Source organism: Dipodomys spectabilis, unplaced genomic scaffold, assembly GCF_019054845.1.
Source record: "Dipodomys spectabilis isolate Male_0828 unplaced genomic scaffold, ASM1905484v1 ptg000288l, whole genome shotgun sequence".
NCBI lineage: Eukaryota > Metazoa > Chordata > Mammalia > Rodentia > Heteromyidae > Dipodomys > Dipodomys spectabilis.
In genome coordinates, this window is record NW_024870965.1 from 5,028,995 (window position 1) to 5,052,796 (window position 23,802).

At 39.0% G+C, this 23,802-nt stretch overlaps 1 protein-coding gene and 1 non-coding gene across 8 annotated transcripts in view; both read right to left on the reverse strand.

The window, feature by feature from the left end:
• Positions 1 to 2,995: 2,995 nt before the first annotated feature.
• Cep170 (centrosomal protein 170) overlaps positions 2,996 to 23,802 on the reverse strand; it is a 92,216-nt gene continuing 71,409 nt past the window's right edge. For 2 of the 7 annotated variants that reach the window (XM_042701215.1, XM_042701219.1), the window contains 7 exons: positions 20,278 to 20,404; positions 15,427 to 15,604; positions 12,904 to 13,074; positions 9,538 to 9,626; positions 7,661 to 7,754; positions 6,747 to 6,798; positions 2,996 to 5,275 (listed from right to left, as the gene is read on the reverse strand). In XM_042701215.1, the coding sequence (XP_042557149.1) occupies positions 4,974 to 5,275; positions 6,747 to 6,798; positions 7,661 to 7,754; positions 9,538 to 9,626; positions 12,904 to 13,074; positions 15,427 to 15,604; positions 20,278 to 20,404 (1,013 nt within the window). In that variant the 3' untranslated portion in view covers positions 2,996 to 4,973. Of the gene's footprint in view, positions 5,276 to 6,746; positions 6,799 to 7,660; positions 7,755 to 9,537; positions 9,627 to 12,903; positions 13,075 to 15,426; positions 15,605 to 20,277; positions 20,513 to 23,802 lie in introns of all 7 variants that reach the window. The other 5 variants (XM_042701213.1, XM_042701217.1, XM_042701212.1 and 2 more) reach the window with 3 other exon arrangements.
• LOC122126792 lies at positions 19,227 to 19,347 on the reverse strand. The gene has a single exon (XR_006151008.1). It is a non-coding gene; the product is annotated as a small nucleolar RNA SNORA40 (small nucleolar RNA).

The window sequence follows — 23,802 nt, forward strand, 5'->3', positions numbered from 1 at the left end:
TTTAAATTTTAAGTAAGGATTATCTTGGATTAATTGAGACTCACCACTTCTGTGCTTAAACTTCCTAAAGCAATAACAAGGCAGGATCGTTGTGGAGTAGTAAGCAACAATTACATGAGTAGAACAGGAGAGAGCGCCTGAAGCCAGGTTCCTATATTCCTGATGATTTGTGAGAGAGGTGGCAGACAAGTAACACTTGCAAGCACAGGAGCCAGAGGAGAGAAATGTAACAGGAGAGTAGCCAAGCATCAAAGGGAGAAAGTTTGTAGCAGCTAAGGAGGAAAAAGATGTTTTGCAGAAAACAGGTGAAAATCTGTTTCCATCACAGAAAGCAATAACCATAAAAGATAATCAGAACAAAAATCTTGTCATAAAGACACAATTAAGAGCAGTATCAAATGACACTTTATAAAACTAGCTTATGAGGTATAAGGATTTGTCTTCATCTAATTCTGGTGAAATTCTTTGATAGGCATTTCCATACTGTAAGAATGGCTTATTTTGTCTGCAGCTTCTTTGATGATTACAAATGCTTTGTGACACTTGAAATCATTTCTGCTAGTGAATAAAGACCTATGACTTGTCCTTGTCTTGGTTCATATATTGTTGCTTTGAAATGTCATTAAGCTAGTTCTGGATATATAAAAAGGATGATGGAAAAGCAATCTAGAAATACATGTTTAGTGGATGGTTTTGAGGGGATTATTCGAAGAAAACTTGTTTCATTTTTGCCTTTTCTAGAATATCATGACTGGGTAGATGAAGACTATTCAGTTTTATGCTTTTTTTTTTTTTTTTTAAAACAACCAATTCTATGGCCAGTCTTGTGCAGTTGTACATGAAGGCCTGCCCACATTGTAGTGCCAGCTAATAGCTCCTGCTAGCCTGAGGTACATCCTCTTTTCCCAGCAGAGAGCAGTCAGCTCACCAGGTCGGATGGTTGATTGGGTCATGAGACTGTTAAGACACAGTGCTGTGAAAACTTTTTTTTTTTTTGTCAGTCGTGGGGCTTGAACTCTGGGCCTGGACGCTGTCCCTCAGCTCTTCAGCTCAAGGCAAGCGCTCTACCACTTCAGCCACAGTGCCACTTCTGGTTTTCTAGGGGTTCATTGGAGACAAGAGTCGCATGGACTTTCCTGCCCGGGCTGGCTTTGAACCGCAATCCTCAGATCTCAGCCTCCTAAGTAGCTAGGATTACAGGCGTGAGCCACCAGCGCCCGGCTATGTGAAAACATTTTTTATGTGTTGATCAGTGCCTTTTTTTGGAGGTCAAGGGCTTGAACTAAGTGCCTGCTCACTCTCCCTGAGCTCTTTTGCTCAAGGCTAGTGTTCTACCACTTTGAGCCACAGTACCACTTCCCAGTTTCTGGTGGTTAATTGGAGATGAGTGCCTCATGGATTTTCTTGCCTGGGCTGGCTTTGAACTGTGACCCTCAGATCTCAGCCTCCTGAGTAGTTAGGATTATAGGTGTGAATTACTAGTGCCTGGTTTGATCAGTGCCTTTAATTAATCCTAATAACCCATTGCTAGCTATAATCAGAATTGTTTTCACAAAGGAAGCTTTCATTCTTGTCTGATAAGAATGAGGATTTAAATTATTCCCTTCCTAGAAACAATTAGAAATGTAACATGTCTGATTTTTACTACCCATAGTTCACCAGGGTGAGGTGGCAAGAACATTGTGTATTTAGTGATCCTTTTCCCTGTGTACTGCTGTGCTCTTTTAAGTCCTGAGTGTTCTTACAAGACGTGTACTACTTGTTAAACCGTTGAAGCCAGAACTACCAAGCTCAGATACACCCTTGTCCTTGAGCTGGATTCTAGCTACACTGGTAATCCCGGTTTCTAGTAACTCAATCACAGATTTTCCTGAACCTAGAAAGCTTTGTGGACTGTCTTGGCGAACTTTGATGAAACCAGGTTGTTGGGCTGCCTACTCAGAAGTCTGCCAGGAATCTGGCAGTGGCAGCATAGCTGCGGTAAACTTGAAAATGACTTCCAGTTCCATCTAGAGCAAAGGGGACAGCCAGGCAGGGAGGATAAAGGCAGAACACAAATGTTGGGAAATAAAGTGTGAATATTTTGTTCAAGCAATCTGGGGGCCCATACTGGGTCCAAGGGGTTATGAAAATCCAAGAATATGGAGTATTTCCACAAGGAATAATCATTTCATGAAGTGACTTGCACTGGAGTTTGGGATAAAAATGTAACTTTACATAATGAAGACAGCTGCACTTGCCGCTAACAGAATGAATGGGTCTGGATATTAACCATCCAAATCTTAACTTCCTTTCCAGAAGGTAGACTCCCGCCATGTGGCAAGCAAATCTTAAGGACATAAGGAAGTCTGCAGGGAGAGAGACCCACATGGGCAAGAGCTCTGAAGGCGGTGGTAGAACATGGGCTGGGTCAGCAGAGACCAGGGCTGGCTTGTGCAGTCTCAAAAGGTCAAAGTCAACAGTGCTGTCAAGTGTGAGATACTCCATATACCTGAGCATCAATATTGGTGAAAGAAATTAAGTCCAAATAATTTTTTTCTTCTGCCTGCCTGGGTCTTTTCCGAGCTTTTGCTCAAGAGTAGCACTCTACCACCTGAGCTACAGCCCCACTTTTGGGTTTTTTGGGAGTTTGGTGGAATCTCAGGGACTCTCCTGCCTGGGCTGGCTTTGAACTGTGGTCCTCAGATCTCAGCCTCCTAAGTAGCTAGGTTACAGGCATGAGCCCCCAGCGCCCTGCCAATTCTCAAATGTCCAAATACTTTGCTTTTCCAAACAACATCACTGTCAAAAAGCTTTTCTGAAGACTCCAGGCTGGCTAAAAATATATTATTCAAGTGAATTATACTTAATGTGCTAATAAAGTCAAAAATAACATTTCAAAATGATCATGTTAATTAAAGTAGAATGGCTATTTTGGCTTGCAAAGTGGTCTGTAAATAGGTATGTGGAAACTGATGAATACAAGTCAGATGGTAGAAATAAAATATTATCACTATAAAGTTCCAGAAACACTTTATTTAAAAATGGAGTTGTAAATGCATAACAAAATAACATAAGTAATAAATGTAATAAAAATAAATAAGGAGAATAATGTATTATATAAAATAAAAACAACATAGTAAAAGGTCAAATGTTTATAATTGAACAAAACTGTAAACGAACAGTAATATACGTAGATTCTAATACTTTCTGAAGTCCTTACCTTCTACTCCCATGTGGATATGATCAGTACCCAAAGATTAAGTAAGAGGGAATAAAGATGATTTAACTTTCTCTTGAAATGGACTGACCCTGTTTTCATGTTTTATTTGTTCCTTCAAAGCATTTATCTTCTAATTCTTTAAAACCTTTTTCAGTATTCCTTTATTAGAATGGGGAATTTAGCTTTACAAGGAGAACAGTTCATTTACCTTTTTTTTCAATTTAAAGAAAAATACGAGATCCATTATACAACAGACTTTTTTTACATCTCTACAAAACGATTCTGCATTTTTAACTGATCCGAAGTACAGGATTTCTTAAAATCCTGTGAAGATTTAAGTATACTTTGTTTCTTCAAACAAATGTAGCACAAGGTACTGATAAAATATTAAAGACCATTTCATAAAGTTGCAGTTTAACCATTATAGACTGATGAGGTCAGGGGTAAATCCAGTTTGCTAACTATTGAAAAGAATTCAGATTCACCTAAATTATAGTGCTCTGGAAACATAAAGATATTATTTTCTTTTAAACTCATCCAAATGAAACATGAATTTGCAAGAGAGAAGCGGGGTGGGGGTGGGGGGGCAAGAGGAGGGAGAAGAGGAGAGAAATAGGAGGAAGAAAAAAGAAAAAGCAGCAAAAACCCAAGTGTAAAAGATCTCCGCGAGGCCTTCTGTTTCACCGCGTGTGCCCAAAGCCTTTGCCGACGTCCTGCAGGGCCCTCAGAGGCACGAAAGACAGGGTCTGCCACCAGGTCCTCGAGGAAACGGAGGACTTCATTGCTTGGGAGTGAAACTATCAACTAATCTTATGACTACTGGTTCTCCAAACTTCCTAATGAAAATTTTGCCTTCATGATCATTTCAAGGGGAACTTTTTTTTTTTTAACTGTCTCCTATAAACTTGGTAACACAGGGCAAATGTACATGTTCTTGGTTTTAAAAATATACTCCACCTATACTTTGTCTAGATTAATGTGTCTAGATAATTATTTAAAGTGAGAGACAAAAATCTTCCATTAAAAAGAACTGGAAAAAGTGCCAATTTGATCTTTTTGAAAGTGGAGTAAAACGCTGAGGTTAAAACAAAGTTCTGTCAATTTCCTATGTACAAAAAAGGTCAGTTAGTCCTAACTGGTCTAAAGACAGGTCTACTTGTCACTCCCAGCAAACCGTAGTCTCTGTAACCCTATAAGTTACACAGCAACAGTTCTAGAAATCACAGCCAGGCTGAAAATGGTCAGGACACAGAATGACTGCTGTCAGTGTCTGCTTTCCTGCAGAGCTGCATGTCCACGCGCCACAGGGCAACAAGTGAGGTCAGAAATCCTATCGCTAGGCAGCAATGGCTGGTGGAGAGAAGCCCGTTCAGGGAGCAGTTGGCACAGGAGACATGGGGTTCAGAAATGGTGGATGTTTAGTTTGCTTGGAGGTCACAGCATGGCTTAAAGAAAACACACACACACACACACACACACACACACACACACACACACACACACACAAAGATCTATGAGGGGAAAGGCTGCAATGATATTAACCGAGTTTGAAAATCACAAAACCACAAAAGGCAAAACTGCCACAATCTACTTGCTGCTATGTGTGCTTCGAGTGGTTTGAGAGGATTGGTCTGACATTATTTTATAGGTACAAAATAAATAAAATTAAGGAGACAAGGATAACAAGATTGTAGTTGACTAAGCTGTCTTGTTCTGTAGGTCAATGCTATGCTACTCCAACATTCCTAGTAATTCCACAGGCAGTAATTTCTTAATCGAGAGAAAGTCGTTCCTGCACTGCAACGTCTTCCTCTTCCCCATCAGGGTTGAACCTATTGAAATGTATACTGAAATCAGCCTCAGATTCGGCATTGTCAAACTCAGCTGAGCCGGAGCGCGCAGGAGGCAGAGCGCTAGCTTCTGGCTGGCACAGTGTCGGAGTCTGACCCGGGCTGCTGTGCTGATTCACAGGGCTGGACTTCTGTTTTGGTGGAGATGGCAAAATGGCATTGGGAAATCCCATGTTGTTAAGGGCCTCCAGAGTTCCATCTGGGTCAATCATGGCATTGATCGCTAAAGAAGAGAAGACACAAGGAAAAGGGGAAAGTATGTAACTATCTGCAGTTCAATTTGGACATGAGTATAATTTCTGATTTGGATACTTCCAGAATCAGTATATGAGTGGTCTATATATAGCTAATCCTCTAATACTGTACTTACAACTCACTCAACACCCCTGTGGCAAGTCTGCACAATAGATCTGGGTATTTTCCTGGGTCCCTCAATGTGTCCTTCAAGGGCATTTCAGAGAGGATGTACATACAATTCAAGAAAGACCTGAAATTTGCTTTCATTAATAAAAAAGAATCATGAAAAGACTGAGTACAGCTTTAATATATACATTCCCAGTGGTACTTGATTATTCATCAAGCAGGTAGGATTCAGTCACCGCAAGACTGTGGGCTCAGAACTCTGTATTTCTGAATGTCGTACCCATAGTGTGCTGTCACTGACACTGGCTGAGTCCTCACATCCAGGCATCCCCCTCGCCACAAACCTGCAAGCTCTGGGGGAAGCCAGGCAAAGACCCGCCTCCACATTGAGAGCGCGCTCTGTGGGAAGGGGAAGGTCTCGGGTCCTGGTTTTCAATTTGGCACTGGAGAAGGTAAAGAACTAGGAGATGGAAGCACTGTAGATGTGAGGATCATTCAAGAGCCTTTTCAGAATATACTCCGATTCTATCACTGTGTCAGCAAGCCATGTTTTAATTAATGGGAGCATGTAAGATCATTTAAACTTATTTTAATATATTACTTATATACAATGTGTACTATGTAATAGACTTATAATAGCTAATCTATTGTGAGATTTAAGCACAAAATATGCTCAAGATTTATCATCATTATAGTTTTGATTATTATATTGGGTTTTAAACTTCCCTATTAGCCAGGTATCCGTGGCTCACACCTAGCTGCTCAGGAGGCTGAGATCTGAGGATCTTGGTTCAAAAGCCAGCCCAGGTAGGAAAGTCCATTGTCTCCAGGTAACCACCAAAAAGCCACAAGTGAAGCTGTGGCTCACACAGCAGAGTGCTAGCCTTGAGCAAAGAAAAATGCTCAGGGACAGTGCCCAAGCCCCAAGTCCAAATCCCAGGACTAGCACACACATATCAAAAAACCTTCTCTTTTATGAATAATGTGTATATAGAGGACTGTAGGTTTTCATAAACAGCATTACACTTAATCAATATTGTCCTAATATTTTAAGAAATAACTCCTAGAATGCACTAGCCCTTAACTGTTAGTTCCTTTTGTCTCTCTTTCCTTTTCCCCCTTCCTCCCTTTCTTTCCTTCCTTCCTTCCTTTTCCTTTCTCCTTTTTTCCTTTCATCTTTCTTCCTTTCCTTCCCCTCTCTCCCCCTCCCCTCCCTTCCCTGTTGTTCCTGCTCCTAGAGTTATTTTTCAGTTCCAGCTCCAGGCTCCTAAGAACTGGAATCCCACCATGTGCAGTGGTTTGTCTCTCTACCCACTTGAGTAGCAATTTACCTTGTAGTTGCTTTTCAACTCTTTTCAGTTCCTGCAAGATAGAAGAAATCTCCTGCAGAAGAAGTAAAAACAAATATTAGCTTGCCATAAAACATTTTCAAGTGACAAGCAATGCCTCCCAATCTTTTTTTTTGGACATTTTATATTGGGAATCACATGGGTAGCAATATCATATGAAATATGACATCTAGTGAATAGGATTCAAATTTGGAATCTTTAACAATGAGATCTTTTCAGTAAAAGGTGAGAAGGTCAAGGTAATTTACATTGCCGAAGGAGGAATGGCGGAAAATCTATTCTGTTCATTCAACAGCTCTGTAACAAAACCTCTACAGATTTTCTTTGAGGAAACTGATGAACGACAACTTAAATACTTCTACAAGTATACTGAGCAAAACAATGATCTGTACAGTCTTTTTAAATTTTTTCCTCTATTTTTTTATTGTGAAAATACTGTACAGAGGGGTTACAATTACATGGGCAAGATAATGAGTACATTTCTTACCAAACATTGTAGCCTCCTCCTCTGTTTCCCCTTCCCATCCCTTCCTCCCCCCCCACCCTCCTGTACAGACTTTTTAGAGAAAGAGACAAGTACTGTATGAAATGAAAATAACTCATCGATTTGGTATTGAAGCTTGGTTCTAATTTTGAGTTAGTTATTTGTAATGGACAATTATTGAGATGGATCACAGTAAGAAGCACAAAGGTGCCTCCTTCAGAGCCTCTGGAAAAAAATCAACATTTTAACTCTGCACGTTCAGCTGAAGGGATAAAATCCCCAAGATCTGTAAGTCCTTCTTATGAGACAATGTAAACCCCCACATAGCTTCCTGTCACACTGCCGTTCAGATGCCGTTCAGTCTGAGCAGAATGCCGACTTACCGTGCTGGGGTTCTCACAATGTGACTTACCATGCTGGAGGTTTTTACAATGGGGACCTCACTCTCAGCTCTCAGCTTGTTCTCTATTTCGTCCCAGTTCCGATCTTTGTCTTTAAATAATATCCTGTAAATGAAAAAACCAGAAGCATTTAGTGATTCATATTTAAAAAATCTATCACATTTTAATATAAAAATAACCTATCAGTAACTAATAACCTTCAGAAAGATTTAATCTTTTTACCTCCCTATTACTTCTTCTGGGCAGTGCTGAAGTTTGAACTCAGGGCCCTTGCACCTGCAAGGAAGCACGTCAGCCATTTTTCTTTCTAGTCCTTTTTTGCTTTGGGTATCAGTCCTAAGCTGAACTCAGGGCCTGTGTGCTCTCTCTGACCTTTTCTGCTCAAGGTTAGTACTTTACCACTTGAGCCACAGCTCCATTTCCAGCTTTTCTGGTGATTAATTGGAGATAAGAGTCTTACGGATTTTCCCAGCTGGGCTGGCTTTGAACTGTGATCCTGAGATCTCAGTCTCCTGAGTAGCTGGATTACAGTACAGACTTGAGCCACCTGACTCCATTAGCCTTTGTGCTCAGGACTGCTGCTCTACCATCTGAGCCACAGCTCTACTTACAAACTTTTGGGGCTTTTTGGTGGCTAATTGGAGACAAAAAGTCTCAAGGATTTTCCTGCTATGGCTGGCTTCAAACCTTGATCATCAGAGATCTCAGCCTCCTGAGTAGCTAGGATTACAGGTATGAGTCACTGCACTTTGCTGTTATTTGTTATAAAAAAGGATGTGTTGAGCCAGACACTCAGACTCTGTTATTTTAACATACTATTCTTTTGTGAAGAAGGAAATGTTTCTTATTAATAAAATTAGTCTCAGTAATTATAGCTATTCATTCTCACAGCGAAGACATCTGTCTTGTGCCTGAACAGCACGAAGTAGTAGAGCAGAGTCGCCCTGCTCCCTCCCAGCGGGGAGGCATGGGTTTAGAAAGGAAGAGGTGGTTCTCTCCTAAGAACATCCTCTTTTGGTCTCAGTCCGAATGTTGAGAGTCCTGTTTAATTTATCATGTCCAAATGTAATTGGGTTTACTTGTACATTTATAGGCATATTCTAATTAGAAATGAGGGGAAACTAGGCAACCTATGTTTCTTTGGGTCTGGCTTACTCAATAGCTATGTGCATATGATCGTATAAAATGATGCTTATCAAAATGAACTCCAAGAAATGGTTTATTTTAGTATTGTTCTTTTTTTCTTCCTCGTTTCCCCCTTTTGTTGCTGTTTTTTATTTCTGTACCTTTTGTCTTGTATGTATGTTTATGTGACTTGGAAAGGGGGAGGGGAAACACAAAAATATGGCAGGACAAAATATGAACTAACTCAGCAGTGATACTAGACACTAAGTTGGAAATGAACTATGCAACTTGGTGGGAGGGGGAGTTAGGAGGGAAAAATGGGAGAAAATGAGGGAGGGGATAACATTGGTCAAAAAGAAATGTACTCATTACCTGCCATATGTAACTGCAACCCTCTGTGTATCACCTTTACAATAATTTTTTTTAAAAGAGACCCCTTTGTACAACTAAACATAGTAATAATTTTTTCTTTCTTTTTTTTTTTTGGTCAGTTGTGGGGCCTGAACCCTGGGCCTGAGCGCTGTCCCTCAGCTCTTCAGCTCAAGGCTAACACTCTGCTACTTGAGCCACAGCACCACTTTCGGCTTTTTTCTGCTTATGTGGTGCTGAGGAATCGAACCCAAGGCCTCATGCATGCACGGCAAGCACTCTACCACTGAGCCACCTTCCCAACCCAGTAATAATAAATTTTAAAAAGCAAAACAACAAAGAAAAAAAAAAAAGGTAGAAGTGACATAAAGCATGATTGGGGGAACAGACGCACCTTATTTTTCCAGCTGTTTTGTCTATAGACTGTCGTATCTTTCTAGAGAACTGAAAGACGGACGACAGCAGCAGATTATCCCCCATGACCTGAAACACACACAGCACGGACGAGGTTGGCTTCGAAAAACACTAGTCACAGCTTATGCTGTTTCTCATCCTTATGCTAATTTTAACTGGAAAAATCAGAACAGTGAAGTAATTAGAGTATCATGGTACTAAACTGAGAGTCAGGAATACTAACAAAGGAATTCTTTGTTGAACAACTTTTGTAGTTTCCATTCTTTTGGTTTCCATGTTCAAAAAGCAATCCATTTTATCTTTCTTCAATTACTATCACCCTCTCAATCCAAATGATCAGAAAAAGGGTAATTCAGGTAACTCTGGGATCTAAAGTTATTATTTATTCTTTCACCAAGGAATAGCCAATGTAAAAATCAATGGGACACAAGGCTTGTTTTTCAGACAGAGTTTAGCTGGAGAGAGAAATTTTCAAAGGTGTACTCAAAACAGTAAGTTTTGATGATGGGGCTGGTGTAGCTGTTGAGATGTGGCCAGGAGTCAGCCCCTCTACAGAGGGCCACAGAGCCAGGACGCGCTAGCCAGGGGCTGCGGACTTTCCTTCAATGCAGCCCCCCTGTGCAGGCAACGTGCACAGCCGTGTTATTCAGAAAAAGAAAAGCAGGTCAGCTGGGGCCTCGCAGGTTGCAGTCTCTCTAGTTCTCGTCTATATTACAAAAGGCAGGAAAAAGGATTGACTTTGAGTACACGGCTTCCAAAATCAGCTGTCTGTGTTTTCAGGACTATATCCTGACTATAAGAAAACCTAGAATAACAAAGATTGTCTGAACAGCTGCTTTAAAGGCCCACAGCACATAGCTAACAGCGCATAGAAAATATGTGCGACTCATGGGCAAATAGTAAATCTTGTGAGGCAATGCTGTAAGAATTGTAAGCAAAGTTAGTTCACTAAGGGTGACATAATAAAAAAGAGGTCATCAGGGGCTGGGAAGGTGGCTCAGTGGTAGAGCGTTTGCCTTGCATGCATGAGGCCCTGCGTTCAATTCCTTAGCACCACATAAGCAGAAAAAGCCACAAGTGGCGCTCTGGTTCAAGTGGTAGAGCGCTAGCCTTGAGCTGAAGAGCTGAGGGACAGCGCCCAGGCCCAGAGTTCAGGCCCCATGACCGATTAAAAAAAAAAAAAAAAAAGGTCATGGGAAAAATGGAACTTAATGACAAGGATGTGAATTCAGTGGAGGGCAAAATGGTTTACTTAGGATGAGAAAAATAACAAAGAAAAGGATAGATCTAAGTACTGTGATATTTATGGGTTTTCAGGTACAAGTGTAACATGGAGCTGGGTGTGGCATCACACCTGTAATCCAGGCTATGGGTGGCAGAGATCAGGCCAGCCTAGGGGGAAAAAAGCAAGATCTAATCTCAACCAACAAAGCAGACATGGTGGTATGTACCTGTAATCTCAGTTAGGCTTTAAGTAGGAGGACCATACTCTAGGCTGGCCCCCTGCAAAAATTCACAACTGTATTTGAAAAATAAAAGGCAGGGGGATGGCTCAATTGGTAGAGCACCTGCCCAGCAGGTGAAAATTTAACAAAATGGAAGACATTCTCAAATTAGGAAAGAATGAAAAAGAGCAGGATTTTAACAGAACATGATATTTCTCTTTGTTACTTCATAAAGCATAGTTTGGTGTTACATGCATTAAATAAATTTCTGATGTCAACCTTGTGACAACTATCAATTATGCAATTTGATCCTCTTTAAAAAATGTAAACTTGCCAGGTGCTGGTGGCTCACGCCTGCCATCCTAGCTACTCAGGAGGTTGAGATCTGAGGATCATGGTTCAAAGTCACACTGGGCAGGAAAGTCCATTAGACTCTTATCTCCAATTAACACTAGAAAACTGGAAGTGGAGCTGTGGCTCAAGTGATAGAACACTCGCCTTGAGCTGAAGAGCTGAGGGACAGCACCCAGGTCCAGAGTTCAAGCCCCACAACTGACACTGCCCCCCCAAATATAACACACACACACACACACACACACACACACACACACACACACACACTCTCTTCTTTATAAATAAAACAATTTTATTACATTTACAGGAACAGCTGTGTCTGAAAAATCTCAGCACAGAATTAGGTGAGATAAAGAATGAGCCGTTTTCTGGATAACAAGAACAAATGCCCACACAGGCATGAGAGTAAAAGCATGCTGTATAAGCAGTACACTGTGAGTGTGGTGCTGGAGCTGGCCCCCACACTCTCCCATTAGGGGAAAGACACACATCTTCTAATACATACAACTTTCAAAGTCCCATTCTCTGTGTGTGTGCGTGTGCGTGTGTGTGTAGGTCCTAGAGTTTGAACTAAGAGCATAGGAGTTATCCTTGAGCTTTTATGCTCAAGGCTAACACTACCACTAGAGTCACCACTCTGCATCTGGCTTTTTTGGTGGTTAATTGGAGATAAAAAGTCTCATAAGCTTTCCTACCAGAGCTGGCTTTGAACTGAGAAACTTACATCTCAGTCTCTTGAATAGCTAGGATTATAGGTGTGAGCCACTGGTGCCTGGGGCTTCAGGTCCCATTCTTTGAAACAGGATTTTTGAAGTATCCATCTATGATCAATTCCTTTCTCAACTCTTTTCTTGCAATACTCTTTCATTATTTGCCTCTTGATCAATGCATCAGCTCTGCTATTGCTGGCCATCTGGGAGATGGAGTCTAGAGAACTTTTCTGCCTGGGCTGGCCTTGAACTGCCATCCTCCAAATCTCAGTCTCCTGAGTAGCTAGGATTAGAGGCATGAGCCATTAGTGTCTGGTGTTAAAAGTTTTTTTGTTTTGTTTGCAGTGATCTTGGGGCTTAAACTTTGGACCTAGGCACTGTCCCTGAGCATTTGTGCTCAAGGCTAATGCTCTACCACTTGAGCAACAGCTCATTTCAGGCTTTTTTGGTGGTTATTTGGAGACAAGAGTCCTTATGGACTTTACTGCCTGGGCTGGCCTGGAACCTTGATCTTTAGATCTCAACATCCTGGGTAGCTGGGATTACAGGTGTAAGCCAAAGTTGTTTTTTTTTTTGATAGATAAAAGTCCTTATTTATATATATATATATAAATTTATCAATGTTTTAAAGTGAAAAATTATGTCATTTAAGACATTATCTCCTATTAGAATGCTTATATATATATATATTCATATATATGTGTATATACACATATATATGTATATGATGTGATATGTGGATGCAGTACCTTCTATCTACAAGGTAACCACTTTCTTCTCCTCAGCCCACTTCCCAGACATGATTCCTTTGCCGCTTAAGGTTAGTGGCTGACTTACTTCATCTCTGCTCCAGGTTCTCCGTCTGGTAATTGTGAGGTGATCAGGAGGCTCTACTGGCTGAGATCTCGAATCACCACACCGACCATTGTTTCCTTCTGGAGTTTTAGAATGAACTAATGGAGGGATTTTTCTGAAGTTGAGACTTTCGTCAAAAACACGATCAACCAACTAATGAGACAAAAGCAGACCCTTATGAGAACAGGATAACTATGAAGAGTTTAGACACTAATATAATTTTTATGATGTGACAGAAGTTACTCCATTTCTATAGTAACAGAAACAGGATATCTTCAATAAACCAATTAATTTTTAATAAGCATTTCAAAGTAAATCCTTAATAAAACAGATGCTCATCTACATTGATTTTATTTTCAGAATCCAACATGTACAACTAGGCTAAATTCAATTCTTTCATGAATAAGAGTTTTTTTCAACTGAAAAAGAGATGCTACCAAGAAAATACCTAAGCCATGTAGATGAACACTTACTCATGCTGTCTTACAAAGTAGTATTACTTTTTTAGTTTCCTATTTTGTTTTGTCCAATCCAAATCCAAGTGTCAAATTTCTTCAAAAGGATACATATATTGCATATTCTAATTAAGTTTACAAAAGGAAAAACAAGTATTTTGTTCTTTAGTTAAATAATGATACAGAAACCATACGCCAGTAAAAATACGCTACCATATCCTGAAGTGCCAATAAGACACCATTTAGACTAAGTAAGCCAGGTTTACTGAAGAGGGGTGAAACACTAACAGAAAGGGAAATGGACTCTAGTGAATGAAATGCTTCATAATCTTACTGGGTCTGGGTGGATGTTAACCATGTTAGGGAAACTTTAGTTAGAAAACAGAAAATAATACCATCATTTTAAATGTACCAGACACCTGTGTATGTCTTGCCACCAAGGTTTTTTAACCAATAAGGATGATTTCATTTACAGTTACAATTGATCAGGTGGTAACAAAACTCTACACAGACTGATGAAATATCATTTATTAAGTTAGACAACATATGAAAGAAAAAGACAAAAAAGTGATTATTAGAGAATTACATGAAAGAAGAAATGTGACAAAAAGCAACGGAAGAAAAACAGTTTACCAGAATTAAACATCAACAAGGCTAGCTGTTTTTGGCTACTACTTTGAATATTATTTAATAAGACTAAGGAAGTGAGCCACCAAGCTCAAGGGCTGGCAGATGTTTTTGTGAGTGGACAGTAAGTATCTTATAGGCCTTGCAGCCATGCAGCCGTGGTCTCACCTCCGCTCCAGTCAATGGTTAACCAGATGACTGTGCCAAATGTAATTAAAAAAGAACTTCAGCTATGGACCCTGAAATGTGAATTTCATACAATTTTCATGGTATGATTTATTACTTTCTATTTTTTCAATCACTGAAAACCATAAACATGAATTTCCACTTTTTACATCATATGAAAATAAATTCATTCATCTGTACATCAATTTTGTTGCTGTTGTTTTGTTTAAGACAGGGTTTTGCTATGCTGGCCTTGAATTCACAAACACTGGGATTAGAGGCTTGCTCATTCATACCTGGCACACTTTTGGCAAGTGTTCTACCACTTGCGCTATGCTTCTAGACCTTCTAATTCTTTTACATGTCAATTCTTTGGTTGCATTTCAGCCCAGATCAAAATAGACAACATGGCCAGAAAGTACAGTGGAAACTATGAATATTCATAGAACTTTCTCTGTCATTCTCCAGCAATAGTTATCACATTGCCTTAGTATAGTGTGGAAGGTCGCACATAAATTGGATAGGTGACTAAATCATTTTCTGTAAGAGATTGAGTTTCCTTAGATTTTTCTATTTGTAAGGAGAGAAGGGAGATTCTGGAACCAATCCTCTATTGATATCAAGGAACAAGAGACCACTGTTCCATGAGCTTGGTATGTTGTAGGCACTTTCTGGAACAATGCTATGCAGACAGTGCCACTTGAAATTTTACTGCACAAGGCCTTGATGTGGGCTGGTCAACAGTCTACTGTGATAACTTATGTCCCATAGTTTACAGAAATACTCCGAGAATTTATATATGTATGTACACATACATTGTTATAAAATACCTTTGTGTGTATATGCTAGTATTTAAAGTATTGAAAACTGTAATTTTTTTCACTTAGTGCTTAAGATATATTGCCTTGTGAACCAGCAAAGAGAACTGGGTGTTATCATAGTCAAAGTTTACTGACCCTTTATGCACTAATTTGTCAGATTTTGGTGTGCTTTTCAGACACCATGTATATTCACATTTCAAGGATAGTTATGGACCAGGAATAAGCAGGCAAAGTGCATATATGGAATGGCTTTCTATCTTTAGGTTAGTAGTAGACCAAATGTTAGCCTTTTAGCCTTTACTTCTTGTTATAAACACCAAACGATTTTGCTAAATCGAGTTGGAAAATGCGAGACTCGTGCAGACAGGAGGGGTAGACAGAAGTAAAAGAACTTAAGCAAAAAGCGAAAAGCAAAAGAAATAAAGAAAAGGAAGAACCTTATGCATCTCTCCATGAAGATCTCCTACCTCTTCTCTAGTGTCTATGGCAGAACCGGGGGTGGTGGCAGCAGTGCTTACTGTGGTGCTGGGGGCCGTGCCCGACGACGTCACCGAGTCGATCTCCCCCGCCACGTCGTTGATCTCCCGAGCGATGAGAGCGAGATCTTGGCTGATCCTGGTGGTCATTTTAGGAAAGAAGTTTAATTCCAATTAAATACCAGCTCTAGAAACACAATCATTGCAGAACTACTTCTGGAAGCTGTATATAATCACGACTCATGGTTCTCTGGAAGTGGTCTTAACTATTTTGGTACTAAAAAGTCTTAGACCTTAAGTCCTGAAATTAATGTTAATGAAAACTACATTCTGAATAGTCTACAAGATAACACCCTGACACTCTGAAGTAGAGATAGGCCTTTACATATATACAACATGTGTTAATGACTAATGATGTCATCACAGGGAGGGATCTGAGAGAATTCAAGAAGTTTCTGAACCAGGATGAGAAGAAGCCATCCTATTTTCACTAACCTGTCAGTAACTGAGTTGTTTCAATGATAAATTCAGGAATAAACTCCAGGGGTAGTAGCGAGACTGGTGATTTTTATGATCCAGAGAAATAACATTATAGCTGCTAGAGGTTTCCCAGACTTCATTGTGGCCATCAGTTCTTCAAAATTACTAAAGTCCATCAATTCTTCAAAATTACTAAAGTCATTAAACTTGCAATACTGTCTTATTAAATATGTTTATAAGGGACCCTATGCTATATTAATACCTGAAATAATTTGGTAACTGGATTATTTGCATTTAATTAGAGCTCTAAGTATTTTGTTTATGCATTCAGAAGCACTCTAGATGTCTCCCTGCATTTTCCTCCCTGAGAGCAAGGGGCACATGGCTTCAGGCACTTAACATCATGCACAGACTACACTGCCTACAGGAGACTCTATCATCTGACTATCCAGTCCTTCCAATTCTGCTGAAGGAACAAATTATAAAAGAACACAACCTTTTCACTCGTGGCTATATTTGCTTCCTTTGTAATACATCTCTATTTTTGCATTGTGGTAGTTAACTGGAGATTAAGAGTCTTATACTTTATTGCTCTGGCTGGCTTCAAACCATGATCCTCCTATCTCAGCCTCCTAAGTAGCTAAGATTACAGATATAAGTCTGTAATTGATAAAAATCATGAGTCTATCTATAATAAGCTCTCTTTTCTCTGACAGTACTAACATTGCCTTCACAGTTAGTGCTCTTTAATGCAGATTTGAAGTTATCTTGCTCTTCACATTCTTCAAAGCCCCCACCAAGCACACAAAATATGCACACCCATGACTTGGCACTCAGCAGCTCCTACTACTTGGCCAGCTTTGTGCTAGCATTAGTTAGCTCATCTAGTAACGATCTTTGTACTTCTTTGTTTAAGCAAAACATGATATATTTCAAATCTCTGACCTATAACAACACAAGGACACATCAGACACACACCTTGGACTCTACTAAATATATTCTTTTTTTTTTGGGGGGGGGGGGTCCGGTCGTGGGGCCTGAACTCTGGGCCTGGGCGCTGTCCCTCAGCTCTTCAGCTCAAGGCTAGCGCTCTACCACTTAAGCCACAGCGTCATTTCCGGCTTTTTTCTTTTTGCTTATGTGGTGCTGAGGAATCGAACCCAGAGCCTCATGCATGCAAGACAAGCACTCTACCACTGAGCCACCTTCCCAGCCCTACTAAATATATTCACACTGAAGTCATCTTCATGGTCTGAGGCTAAGCACTATTGGAGTGCTTAAAAATTCTCTGTTGAGTTGATGGGGAACTCTGTGTGTGTATATGTTTAAGTATATGTATATGTAATGTATATATGTAGTTGACCAGGAATGTGTGTGCATATGTGTGTGTGATCAATCAATCTCTTATATACAAGTAAATTTAATTAAAAACAGTTCCGTATTGGTATTCAAAAACAGGTTACAACTTTTGCAAATAATGCTCTCAACTCATAAAGATAAAATATTACACACTGGCTTATCTTTCAATCATGTATGTATATAGAAAAAATTGTACAGAATAGATTTCACATTTTTTAGTTTATGATTTACAGTATTTGAAAATAATTTTTCTCACATCATGCTAACTTATCTACTACCCAATAAAAATGTAAACAATCAACATTGACTTCCTTTCCTTTTATACTGTATTCTTCATACTTTTCCCGTTATCCATGGGAAAAAAAAACCAGTTCTATGGTGCTATAATATGTGGCTTGAAAAATTAAGATTCTAAAAGTTACTACCGGCAAAGAAAGGGGGTGAGGCAGGATAGGCAGCATTAGGCTGCCCAGCTGTGTTCTGGAGCCCTGCAGACAGGTAACACATAAGGAAGGCAGTGGTACCGCACACAGAGCAAAATGAAACCAAGGGAAAAAGTGTTTTTGGCCGCTACTCATTCCATGCCTTTGTGCACTTTCCCAGGAGAACAAGGCCATTAATTCTTCTTACTAGAGCCCACAGAGGTGGGCTGAGAAGAGACATAGAGTCTCGTTTTCTGGGCCTTCCTTGACCTTATGTAACTGGACATTTCCTCATGGGAAAGAGAAAAGGCTAATTATAGCCAATTATGACCAGAACAGAAAATGTGGTAGGTTTTTCTCTACAAGCATTTTGTGGGTCCATGATGATCTACAGATCTTGGAGGCTTTTTTCCTTTCTTTTCTTGGTCAGTTGTGGGGATTGAACTCTGGGCCTGGGTGCTGTCCCTGAGCTCTTTAGCTCTACCACTTGAGCCACAGTGCCACTTCCTTGAAGCCTTTTTTCTAACTACAGCAACTGACATAAAAAGTTTCAGTGAATTCCTTAAGGATCCATTTGTTTAATAAAACAAAGATATTTAAAATGGCACAAAGAGATTAGAAGGTTAAGTTTTCTCAAAAGTAGAGAGTGCAAGTGCATAGTCCTAAAACATAAAGGGACTAAAGCCTACTTTAAATTAATGGGCCAGAAAAAAAATAATTCACAGATGTCAACAAAAAGACAAAACATCATTGAACTACAGTAAAAGTTTGTAAACCCATTTGTGGATTATTTATTTATTTATTTGTTTGTTTGTTTGTTGGGGGATTGGGTGCTGTCCGTGTGCTCTTCAGCTCAAGGCAAGCGCTCTTCCGCTTAAGCCATAGCACCACTTCCGGTTTTCTAGTGGTTTATTGGAGATAAAGAGTCTCACGGAGTTTCCTGCCCGGGCTGGCTTTGAACCATGATCCTCAGATCTCAGCCTCCTGAGTAGCTAGGATTACAGGCATGAGCCACTGGCGCCCGGCTTTGTGGATTATTATCATATGCATGTTTATTAATACTGTCAAGAATTAAACTTAATTGGGTGGGGTGGAGGGGGGAGGCTGGGAAGGGAGGTGAAGGGTAAACAAAGGAGGAGGCTGCAATGCTTGGTAAGAAATGTATGCATTATCCTGCCCATGTAACTGTAACCCCTCTGTACAGTATGTTCTCAAATAAAATAAAATAAAATTAAAAAAAAAAAAAGAATTAAACTTAATATCCTAAAGGAAGAAGTAATTTTAGCATATATGCAACAAAAATGCTTAGTAACATATGACACACCAAAGTAAGTTTAGTATCCCACAAATATTAAATTCAAGTCTTATGTTTGAACTATGATTTACTTCAGTTTGATTATAACTGATCTTTATTTTATATTTTTAGCTTTTACATCAACTTTATTCTCAGAGCCTACCCGTATGAGAACAAACCCTCACATTGCCAACTATTGTAGGAATCAGATTCCTTCTTACAAAATCTCTTACTCAACAATAAGTTCTGGGTTGCAAAGTGGATTTACTGTTCACATCTGTCTGTAAGGCTTTGTTACAAATTAAACAAAGACAAACACACATTATATTTATTTATTTATTTATTTTTTGGTTGGTTGTGGGGCTTGAATTCTGGGCCTGAGTGCTGTCCCTGAGTTCTGGCAGCTCAAGGCTAGTGCTGTACCACTTGGAGCCACCACACTACTTCTGGTCATCTGGTCCTTAATTGGAGATAAGAGAATCATGGACTTTCCTGCCTGGGCTGGCTTTGAACCACGATCCTCAGATCTCAGCCTCCTGCGTAGCTAGCGATTACAGGTATGAGCCACTGGTATCTGGCCCTAACTGCTCTTTAATGTTCAACCAAAATAAGTTACTACCTAATCAGATGTGCAGCATGAATTTTACTTTTTGTATGCAATCTAAAAGTTATATCAAAGTCATCTAATACTCAAAATACTCATATCTTCCTTTATTAAAGGGTTGAGCTAATTATACTTAACTCATCCAAGTATAATGGAAGCTGTGTGTGAGTCTGAGGGCAACCTGGGCTAGAGAGAGACTCCGCTCTTAACAACAACAAAAACAAAGTACAAAAACAAAGGGAAAATTTATTTACTCTACGTTTCCCAAGAGAATAATAGCAACATATCTTACAGATGATTACTTCCTTTGAAGTTAAAAGAGATCAGCTTCCTGTAGAATTCTTAATTAGGTAGAGCTGATACTACTTTTCAAAACTTAAATTTGCTCATCATCATCTCTATTAGAAATTTTAAGGGGGAAAGAAACAAAACCAGTTAATTCTACAACAATGTGTTTTATAGTGTGTTGGTAGCACAGCCATTTAAATAAATGGAAAAAAAAGGAAAATTTTAAAACAAAGGAAAAAAGCTGATGGCAAGTAATTCTCCAGATAAAACTGAGTTTTTCATACCTGTGCACCCCAGAATGCTTATTAGTAGTACAAGTCAAGCAAAAGCGAATCTTGTTGAAATAAGTATTGATGGGAACCAACCTGGCTATCTCTTCTCGATGAGCAGTCCAATCACGGATGTAGTCTTCCTGTTCTTTAATTCGGTGCTTGAATGAAGAACTAGCAGGCATTGCTGATCCAGCGCTCTGCAAGCGAGTGGTTTTCAGGGCTGGAGAAGTACGTAGACGAGTATGTTTAGGGGAATTACGGTTTGATCCAAATTCATCTTCTGAGGTGGAAGCATAATCAGTAGGAAAGCGCCTCCATCTTGAATTTACTAAATTAGTTTAATTATTAAAAAAAGAATTATTATATTATCATTTAAAGGAGATAAAATAAGTATCATGATATCATAACCACAATGAGTGCACACACAGCACAGTTGCCAGTAACTGACACACATACCTCACATAAACCATAAGTCCACTACTCCTTAAAGATACAACAAATAATTAAAAACAACTGAAAGACTGTTTTCTATAGTGTAGTGAACAGACACTCAGATGGGAAGTTCACTGATGATGAACTACTAAGCAAGCTCTAATCAATTGTAAATATTCTCATTTGAGTGAAAATATGGATGTTATAAGAAGGACAGCAACAACACCAACACTAACAAAAATAAAAACTGGGGAAAAGACTTCCTCATGCCACATGGACTTCCAACACGGAGATGGTAAAACTCTCTTTTCACAACAGATACATGTGCATAATTCCTGTGGTGGAAATTATGCCTTTATGGCAGGAAAAAAAAAAAACATTACCTCTGTCATTCAACATCCTGTTATGCTATGGTTGGAAAAAAGCTTTTTATATGGTAAAAAAAAAACAACAAAACAACAAAGCATCTTCAGTAAAACTTCCTGCTGCTGGTCACTGAAAGCACATGGTCAGAATAGACAATGGAGTAAGAAGCTATAGAGTGCAACTGCAAGCTGCTTTCACGATCACTGACACTTAGGCACAGGAGACACTGTGAATAATCACATGAAAGAAAGTGGTTCACACTTTCTTATTTTAGGTTAGGACACTGAAAAATGGTACTGCTGACACATTTGAAAAATCAGAAGACAATTATGTAGACATTTTACTACTATTGAAATGAGAGCCAAACATATGCCAATTTGTGAAGCATAAGTAGAGGTAAAAAACCCAGAGATGACTAATTCATGGTAAACAAGGGCAGGAAACATGTAATTCATTAACATATAGTAGTTTCATTAGTGAAGTGTCTGACTAGCAAATATTTAATAAGTATTCTTTCTATATGGCAGTATTGGGGCTTGAACTTAGGACCTAGGTTGTCCCTTAGCTTTTTCTGCTCAAGGTTAGAGCTCTATCACTTGAACCACAATTCCATTTCTGACTTTTTGGTGATTAATTGGAGCTAAGTCACACCAATGTTTCTGCCCAGGCTGGCTTTGACTCTCAATTCTCAGATCTCAGCCTCCTGAATAGTTACAATTAAATGTAAGCCACAATGCCTAGAACTTATTAAGTATTCCTAAAGTTATGAGTTTCTGGATGTAACATGGTTGTTTTCCTCAAGGTGAGAAGCAGCCTGAGATGCTTTTGGTATTTTAAGTGACAAAACTTGGATATTTGCTGTAAATTCCAAATGCTACTAATACTAGAAGACTTTTCTTCTCTCTCCATGTGTCTGTCTATAGCCATATACTCAGGACCTTGATCTAAGTTGCACAGCAGATTGGTCAAGTCACAATTCCCTTGTCCTTTTCCACTAGACTTTTTCTTCCAACAAATTTTTTTTGGTTGGTACTCTCTGAATTAGCTTATACATTAGAGAAATCAATAGCAAGAATATGCCATAAATTAGGGCCAACCCAATTGTTCTCATTCTTAATTCTCCTTGTAACTCTGGGGGTCTAGGTCTAGATTTATGGCTTATAATAATGAGCATATGCAAAAAAACTTATGGAAAACTCTATGGAAATATGTGCAAACATATAAAGAACTCTAGGTAATTAATTACAGATTTTTTTAAGTCAGACTAAAATACAAGTTTGGATTTTAACATTTTGAGATACATTACATAGATAATACCTTTACTATGGTAGAAATTTACTCATTTCCATACATATGAAAACTCTCATAAATTGAAGTTATTTTGACACTTGTAACAATTTTATAAAAAATTCTGTAAATCAGAGCAAGAGATTAAAAATATGGTGAATAAGTTTTTACTTTGCAATAGGGCATTTCATTAAATACTAAATGTATGTTTATTTTAATACCTTATAAACAAGAAAAGCATTTTTTTTGTCAGTCGTAGGGGACCCCAACTCAGGGCCTGGGCACTGTCCCTGAGCTCTTCTGCTCAAGGCTAGTGCTCTACCACTTTGAGCCACAGCTCCACTTCTAAAGGGATCATTTTTATTAGCTCATATATCCTGTTTTATAATTTGAAGCTATAGTCGACATATTTACAATTGAAAACTGTTTTGGAAACAAAACCCCAATAACATCAGTTTTACTAAGCTGCAGATTAAATGAAAACATAAAGAAGTATGATTGGTGAAAACAGGGTAAATTAGAAAGAACAGCATCAATCAATAGCAGGTGAATTTCATGTGTGGCAGAATACATAAAAGCAGAATGAGAAATTGAGTACCACATCCTAACCATCAAAAGACAGTATATCTTATATAGCCACATTCAAATGAACTTTTAATAATATAAGTCCCCAAATTTATAAAACAATTAAGAATTTTGAGGAAGAACAGTAAAAAACAAAGACAACAACAACAAAAATATTTACTGTCTCTATACTTTTTTGTGTTCTAGTACTGGGCCTTGAACTCAGTGCCTCCTACTCTCAGTTGGCTTACTTGCTCATGGCTGGTGCTCTACTTGAGCACTACAACCTGGCATCTCAAGGCCTTTTCTGCCTATGTTGGCTTTGAACTGCAATCTCTAGATGTCAACATCCTGAGTAGGTAGTATTACAGGAGTGAGTCACAGGCATCTGGCTCCACCTAGTTTTACAGATCTACTTAGAAGTCTGTAAGAATATGAGTACATCTATAATTATCTTTCAAAGCCAAAAGAAGAAAGTATATTTTAAAAATTGGAGGACATCTTTATAATTTCATTTAGGGTAAAATGAGAGGGTGAAATATTCTAAAACTTTTTTTTTGTTTTGGTTGGTCCTGGGGCTTGAACTCTGGGCCTAGGCGTTATCACGGAGCTCTTTAGCTAAAGGAGTGTTCTACCACTTGAGCCACAGCCCCACGTCCAGTTTTCTGATGGTTAACTGGAGATAAGAGTCTCACAGACTTTACTGCCTGGGTTGGCTTTGAATCGTAATCCTCAGATCTCAGCCTCCTGAGAACTAGGATTACAGGCATGAGCCACCAGTATCTGCCTCTAAAACATCTTCTAAAGATATCAACATGTTCTTACTTTCTAAAGTGTGCATTTAATACATAACCCAAGAAAATCTTTGTTTTGGCTACTCAAGGTCCATAATTATAAACATGCTATTCTAAATAAATATTGTAGGGACATTTCTACTGTAGTAATATTGAAAAAGTATCACTGAAAGAA